The 7,090-nt window shown below is 41.1% G+C and overlaps 1 protein-coding gene across 1 annotated transcript; it reads left to right on the top strand.

Annotated features, from left to right (window-relative positions):
- Nucleotides 1-826: 826 nt before the first annotated feature.
- Nucleotides 827-2,147, top strand: LOC306773375 (fish-egg lectin-like; the record flags this gene model as incomplete). The annotated part of the gene is made up of 5 exons (XM_079263163.1): nt 827-881; nt 992-1,228; nt 1,326-1,543; nt 1,638-1,762; nt 2,006-2,147. 5 exons carry the CDS (start codon nt 827-829, stop codon nt 2,145-2,147), a joined length of 777 nt encoding a protein of 258 aa, XP_079119289.1.
- Between the last annotated feature and the right edge of the window lie 4,943 nt (nt 2,148-7,090).

Raw genomic sequence — 7,090 nt, 5'->3', positions numbered from 1 at the left:
TGTGGCATACTACTGAAATAAAACAAAACATAATACAATGCAACTTGTTTTAAGTCTTTAAAGATCTATTTGATGTAAGGTAAAGCACCAACTGACATGTGAAAAATAGTCTCTACTGCATTCTTTAAGTTGGCTTACATTTTGTTTCGTGTCCCATCTTTACCACTTTGGTCATGTCCCTCTGTCTGACAACCACCTTCAAACTAGTTTTGCTAGCTTACAACATTAGCTTTTACACATGGTGCCTATGGCTTTTAGAAACTCAGAAGCTGCATATTCAAATTGTATACCTGTGAAGTTCTTCATGCACACTGTTTGGATGCTCTCACAGAAAACATAACTTTAAAACAATACTTTTTTAAAACTTGTATGTCAGTTCTCCCTGAACAAATGATGAAAAGTGGCTGCTGTTTTCGGGAAAGTAGGAGGGGTCAATTGAGAATGTGTTGCAGGATTGTCATCAGCCTAGCTCAGTGTTTCTCAGTTCTGGTCGTCAGGCCCCCCCGCCCTGCCTGTTTCAGACATGATCCTCCTCCAAAGCACCTGAGTCAGATTATTGAACTTCCTCATCAAGTTCTTTGCAGCCTGTTAACGAGCCCTTTATTTCATTCAGGTGTGTTAAGATAGGGTTGCCTACAACACATTCAAGGCAGGGGGGCCTGAGGACTGGCATTGAGAAACACTGACTCGATGCTAAAGGTTAAATCAACAGTGTTGCAACTGTCCCCACACTGCTCTATGTAAACGCACAGACACAGGCAGTGTTACAGTAGCCCAGGAATCAACGATTCAGAGATACAACCATCAAGGCTACAAAACAAACAACATGAAAGCTGTTGCTGCCTTCCTGCTTGTTCTGAGTTACTTCTCCATCAGTCATGGTTGGTCTTTTTTTAATTTATCAAAATCTATTCAAACATTTCTCATATTTTAGATTATTCTTAAGAAGAAAAAAATCTTCACTTGTCACTGATATTTCTTCTTTCTACAGGCTGGAACTGCAAAGAGGGTCCACAACTGTCTTCTGCAACCCAGATTGATGCTGGACTGGGAGAAGTTGTATTGACAGACAGCAACTCAAAAATGTATTTTCTGAGCAGATCAGCCTGGAACAGACTTGGAACTGTTTCCCTCAAGCATGTCTCAGTGGGACCTGCAGGAATCTGGGGAGTGGACTCTTCAAACAAAGTCTACAAATATGTTGCGGGCGATTTCATCCTTTCAAATGGCAAGTATTACAAAACATAACAATGCACAGCACGTACAGTATAGATTTTCTAACTTTCCTGTTTTTTTTTTGTTTTTTTTTTTTGCAACTTCTTCAGGTCTGTATTTACAGCAGGTTGATGCTGGAGGTCTTGGTCAGGTAGTGGGTGTTACCACCTCTTCCAGCATCCACTGCTTGAAAAGTAGCATTGCCTCAACCTATAAAGAAGTTGGCACTCTGACATGGAATACCCTGCCGGGGGGTTTGAGTTATTTCAGCTGTGGCTCACAAAATGGATGCTGGGGAGTAAATTCAGGTCAACAGATTTATTATACGGTAAACCTGTGCATTTTAAATGACATGTATACAGCTGATCTCCTCACTGATTGTAAAATATCACACCAATATCACTATTTTCTTTGTATGACAGAGCATTTCACCAACCACCTGTGACATCAGTAATTGGATACATGTGCCAGGAGCTGCAAAAATGGTTGAAGTTGGGAGTGACGGAAGTGTGTTTGTAGTAAATGAGAGTGGTGATGTTTTCCAAAGGTAAGATCCTGATCCAGGATGGGGACATTTTAATTCAATTAATTTAGAAATTTTAAAAAAGTATGAAATGTTGATGATTGATGATGATTGATGATGATAATAATAATAATAATAATAATAATAATAATAAAGTAGATTTTACGTGTGAATTGTAAAACCATGCAGTATGTGGTAAATCTTTCGTGTTAATATGGTCTGGAGATGAAGAGTTGATACGAAAGTGTCGACATCCTTTCTCTACAGAACTGGGATCTCCAGCAATGTTCCCCAAGGAACCGATTGGGCCCGCATTTCAGTGTGTGTCTCAGCAAACCACGTAAGCTATGACCTGGGGAATCTGTGGGTCGTGAGCAAAAGTGGTATCATCCTGCAGTGTTCTCAGTAATGAGTCTGCATTTTCACTGTTTTTTATTTTTTAGTTTCAGTGATCAATAAACATTATGAAGATTGAATTAGTGTTTGATTTAAAACAGTTTGATTCAAGCCAAACCTTTCTTCTCATATTAGCGGCATTGGGAAATCATCATTTTTTAAACTGACAAATAAAAACTGAATTACCGGTAAATCTTGACTTTTATTCACATTTCATTAATTTAAATGACTTTTTTGTACAGTGTCTCTGGTCAAGCTTGTTGCACATCTGATCACCTGCTGGTTTCTAATAAGATAGAAACTTGTAGTCATTTAAGATAATTTACACTGATGGGACAGACTTTTAAACTTTGGTTTTGCCACCATGTTAATGCTGTTCTCAAAGTTGTTTTGAGCATTTCTTACATTTGTGTGTTTGGAAATGATGCTGTCTGACTTTTGCACATTAAAAACATTCTGCAACCTTAAAAGTGAAGTGCAGCTCAAATTAAAGCTTACAAGCTTTAGGCTAAATCAATGTAAATTGAGCTGTCTTTTTTTTTTTTTTGGTCAAACTTTTATACATTTTTAGCATTTTTAATCATGAACAGCTTTACATCTCAACATCCTGTCTTATGCACATATATGTTTGAGCCTATTATCAATCACTTGAAAGGTTGAGTATCCCCTAGCTCTGGGGTGGGCAGCTCCAGACCTCAAGGGTTGCAGTTCTACACAAGTTGGGAGTTTTCCTACTGCAACTCTGCTCTGCAAATCAGTGGGTAACTAGCAGAGTAGTGCAGTTGGATCTCAAGCTCTGCAGCAGTCTGCCAATCAAGTCTGATGTGTCAGCTGTGTTGTAGCAGGGAAACGCCCAACACTTGTAGGACTGCATTCCTCGAGGTCTGGAGTTGCCCACCCCTGCCCTAGCCACACAGGAATACTAAAATAAGTGGAGAGGACTGAGAGTTGGAAAGCAAACTCTAACACACTTCTTTAGGCTATAACCCGTCCCCATGATTAATCAAAATCCTCCATCTCATCCTTGAGTCTTGCCAAGAGCTTCTCATAAACAACATATTCCAGTAGGTTTTTCTTCCATCTGTTAAATACTGGAAATGAATGACCCCTCCACACACTAAGAATCTCTCGGGCAGCTGTCATCACCCCCACTTTATTACTCACTAAATCAAATTTTGAAATTGCTGGCAATACAGACTGGTCCCCTAATATAATCTTGGGGATATGGGTATTGTGAAGACTACCCATTTCCCAGTGTTGTCTAATACACTCTACCAGAAGGGATAAACTTTCCCACATTCCCATGTAACATCAATGTTCCTGCATTTGAGCAGTGTTACAGCATACGTTATTCAGCAGAATTCCCATTCTGTGGAGTTTAGAGGGGGGGGAAGCACTACCTATGTATTAATGTATAATTTAGTAAATTTGCCGTTTGCTTAGATTTATGGGAATGGGATAGTATTCTATTCAGTCTTTACCAATAACCTCATTCAGTTCCCTCTGCCATGTAAATCTCAGACATTCACATATAATTTTTCAGACCAACAGTTTGTAGAAGATTGCTGCTTTGTGTTGTGAACCAATTTAATTTTTTAAAAGTTCTTTGGGAAATAAACTTTTTCAAGAAATATGTGCCTTCACACAAAACCATGACTAACAAAGTGTACTGTATATGTTGGGTCTGTAAATGGTGCTGCAATGCAGCCACAAAAAATAAGATGTGGAGCATGAACTTGTGTGACATAATAAGAGTAGGTTCTTGAGGAATATGCTGTGGACTAAGCCCAAACACACTATGTTGATGATGGTAGCAGAGAGCAAAAAACTTGTATGTAAAACTATCATTCTCAGTACCTGCTGCAGCACGAACACAACACTTTAGTCCACCGTTGTTTTATTTTGCAGGGTTTTGAACATGCGAGTTAAGGAGGTGAAGCTATGACCTCATTGGTTCAGGAACAATGAAAATGACTTGTAATCATGAAAATGAAACACTGGCCTTTTCAGATTTATGTACTCTGGAACCTGATTTAAGACTTTAGTTTTTCAGGCTCCCATGTGGGAAAAAAAACCATCCAGTTGATATAAAACTTGAGTGGATAACCCTAAAGACTCTTCTTTTTTTGTGTCTTGTCCAGCATTTAAAGTGGAAATGAAACAGTCAAGCAAGCTAACATTATTTACTAGACCCAGTCATAATCTCATCGATAATTTTTCAAACGTGACAAATATTAACATTTACAAGAAAATGTAGTTTAGTTTTATCTTTTGTAGCAAGAGCGCCACCATCTTGCAGTACCGTAAACGGTGATATCACGGGGTTGGTTGGTTCTTTGGCTGCGAGCTGAATGAATCTATTCCACCTAAAGCATTAACACAATTAGGAAGAGTGGTACAATGGAAGATGAAACTGAAAGACTGAGTGAAAATAATAATCCCATTGCCTACGCTTTCGAGCCGATATGCTGGGTGAGTCGAGCTGTGATGAGGGAAGAGGAAGGTGAGGGGGCCGGTGTTTCTCTATGGAGTGAAGCGGGTCGGCACTATAACCTGGTGTAGGTGTGGCTGCTGTTCTGCGATGCCCACAATAGTGGAGTCAATATGCTGCTAAGAGGCTGACTCAGTTATGCACAGTAAATCGTGCATAACTGAAGTCTGCACGTTTGATCTACTGTGCCGGGAGGTGGACGTTTTGGAGGTGGCCATGCTGTCCCTAAAGGATGTCTGAGCGGAGACGCTGGAGTGTCCGGTTAACAGCAGGTAACTGTTAGAAAAGCTAGCTAATGTTAATAATCACTGCGGGTTTAATCACAAATAAAATAAATGGTGCAGTGAAACGGTAATATGATGGAAAAGATGCAAACAATATCTCCACTTGCAATTAGCTAATAAAACGTCTAGATTTATTTTGGTCCCGGCAAACTCTGCTAGCTAATTACTAGATAAATATTAGTGCTAGCTAACTATAACATTAGGAGCGCGTCTTACACTTGCATACTCCCTCTTTATTCACACACACGCCCCACTGCACACCACCCCACCTCCACTCTACACATACACCCCCGCCCCCAATACTTTCTTACGTGCCATCCGCAACTTCATCCATTCCCTCCCGCATGACTTCATCTTTCCTTCCCGACATGTTCCGTGTGAGACGCCCCCGGGGGAGCAGAGAACAGAAAGGCCCCAATCAGGGCCCCCACAACTACCGCCCACCACTCTATGCATCTCCCTCAGACACAGCCGACCCAGCAACCCCCAGAGGCAGCGGCACTCTCCCTCCAGCCAGGCCAGCTGAGAACCAGGTCTACTGGACAGCCCTCTTCCCCCACCTGAACACCCCACAATTCAATTCAATGCAATTCAGCTTTATTTATACAGCGCCACTGCAGAAGAAATAGCATTACTAGTGTTAAGGTTATTACTAATTTCCTTCCTAATAGAAACTATTTTGTTTACAAAGAAACTCTTAGTCATCACAGCCGAGGTTGTACATGCTTCCCTTAGGAAATATCATGAGGCAGCATGGTATAAATTTCCATTGCTATGCGGATGACACTCAGATATCCCTTTCCATGAAGCCAAATGAAACCAAAGATGTCTTACAGACATCAAGACCTGGATGACTCAGAATTTTCTCCTTTTAAACTCAGACAAGACAGAGGTTGTTATCTTCGGGCCTAAAATTTAGGACAAAATTATCCAGTTATGTTATTAATCTGGATGGCATTAATCTGGCCTCCAGTGCCCCTGTGAGAAATGGAGTTTATTCTTGACCAGGATTTGTCTTTTAGCTCACATTTAAAACAGGTTTCTAAAACTGCCTTCTTTCACCAGTAATTTTGCAAAAATTAGGGGCATCTTGTCTCAGAAAGATGCAGAAAAATTAGTCCATGCCTTTATTACTTCCAGACTGGATTACTGCAATTCCTTATTTATGGGTTGTCCCAAATATGCCTTGAAAAGTCTCCAGCTGATCCAAAATGCTGCAGCGAGGGTTCTGATGAGGACTAGCGGGAGAGATCCTATTTCACCAGTTTTAGCCTCTCTACATTGGCTTCCTGTTAAATCCAGGATAGAATTCAAAATTCTTCTCCTCACATATACAGCTCTCCATGACCAAGCTCCATTGTACATAATAGATATCATAGTTCCATATATTCCAAATGGAGCACTTTGCTCTCAGACTGCAGGTTTACTTGTTGTTCCCAGAGTCTCAAAGAGTACTATGGGAGGAAGGGCCTTTAGCTATCAGGCTCCTCTCTTATGGAACCAGCTCCCACTGTGGGTTCGGGAGGAAGACTCCCTCCACACCTTTAAGATCGAGCTGAAAACCTTCCTTTTTCATGATTCTTATAGTTAGGATATGAGCATCTCCTGAGTTGGAGCCTGCATGTACGGGACCCAGCTGTCCAGGTTATTCTCATTGCTCTTATAGTTATGGGTAGCCATCCATTACTTATGTAACAATGGGGATGTCACCTGATGCAATGAGAAGTACCTCGCTCTACTTCTCTAATATATTAATGTATAAATATATGCCAATATTGCCATCTCTAATTTATTTCTCCTTTTTCCGCACGTCTTCCAGAATAAGTGCAGTTGTACATGTTGTTCCGTCTTTCCTGTCCTCTCCACCCCAACCAGTCGAGGCAGATGGCTGCCCTCCCTGAGCTGGGTTCTGCCGGAGGTTTTCTTCCTGTTAAAAGGGAGATTTTTCCTTCCCACTGCCGCCTCATGCATGCTCAAGTTGGGGGATTGGATCAAAGTCATGATTCAATGCAATCAGTTGGTTTCTATTATAGGCTATGCATGAATTCTGGTCGTGATCTCCAGCTCTCGCTTGAGCTGTCTGGACGCGCTGACGTTGCGGTAACGTATTGTGTCATTTCCTGTTTCCCTAGCGTGTATCACTGCGGATTGCTACGAGCCGTTGGCTCCTTTAACTTCTTT

This window comes from Telmatherina bonti, assembly GCF_933228915.1.
Source record: "Telmatherina bonti genome assembly, chromosome: 23".
NCBI classification, from domain to species: domain Eukaryota; kingdom Metazoa; phylum Chordata; class Actinopteri; order Atheriniformes; family Telmatherinidae; genus Telmatherina; species Telmatherina bonti.
The sequence above is the reverse complement of the archived record's forward strand: the minus strand, read 5'-3'. Positions and strand labels throughout refer to the sequence as shown.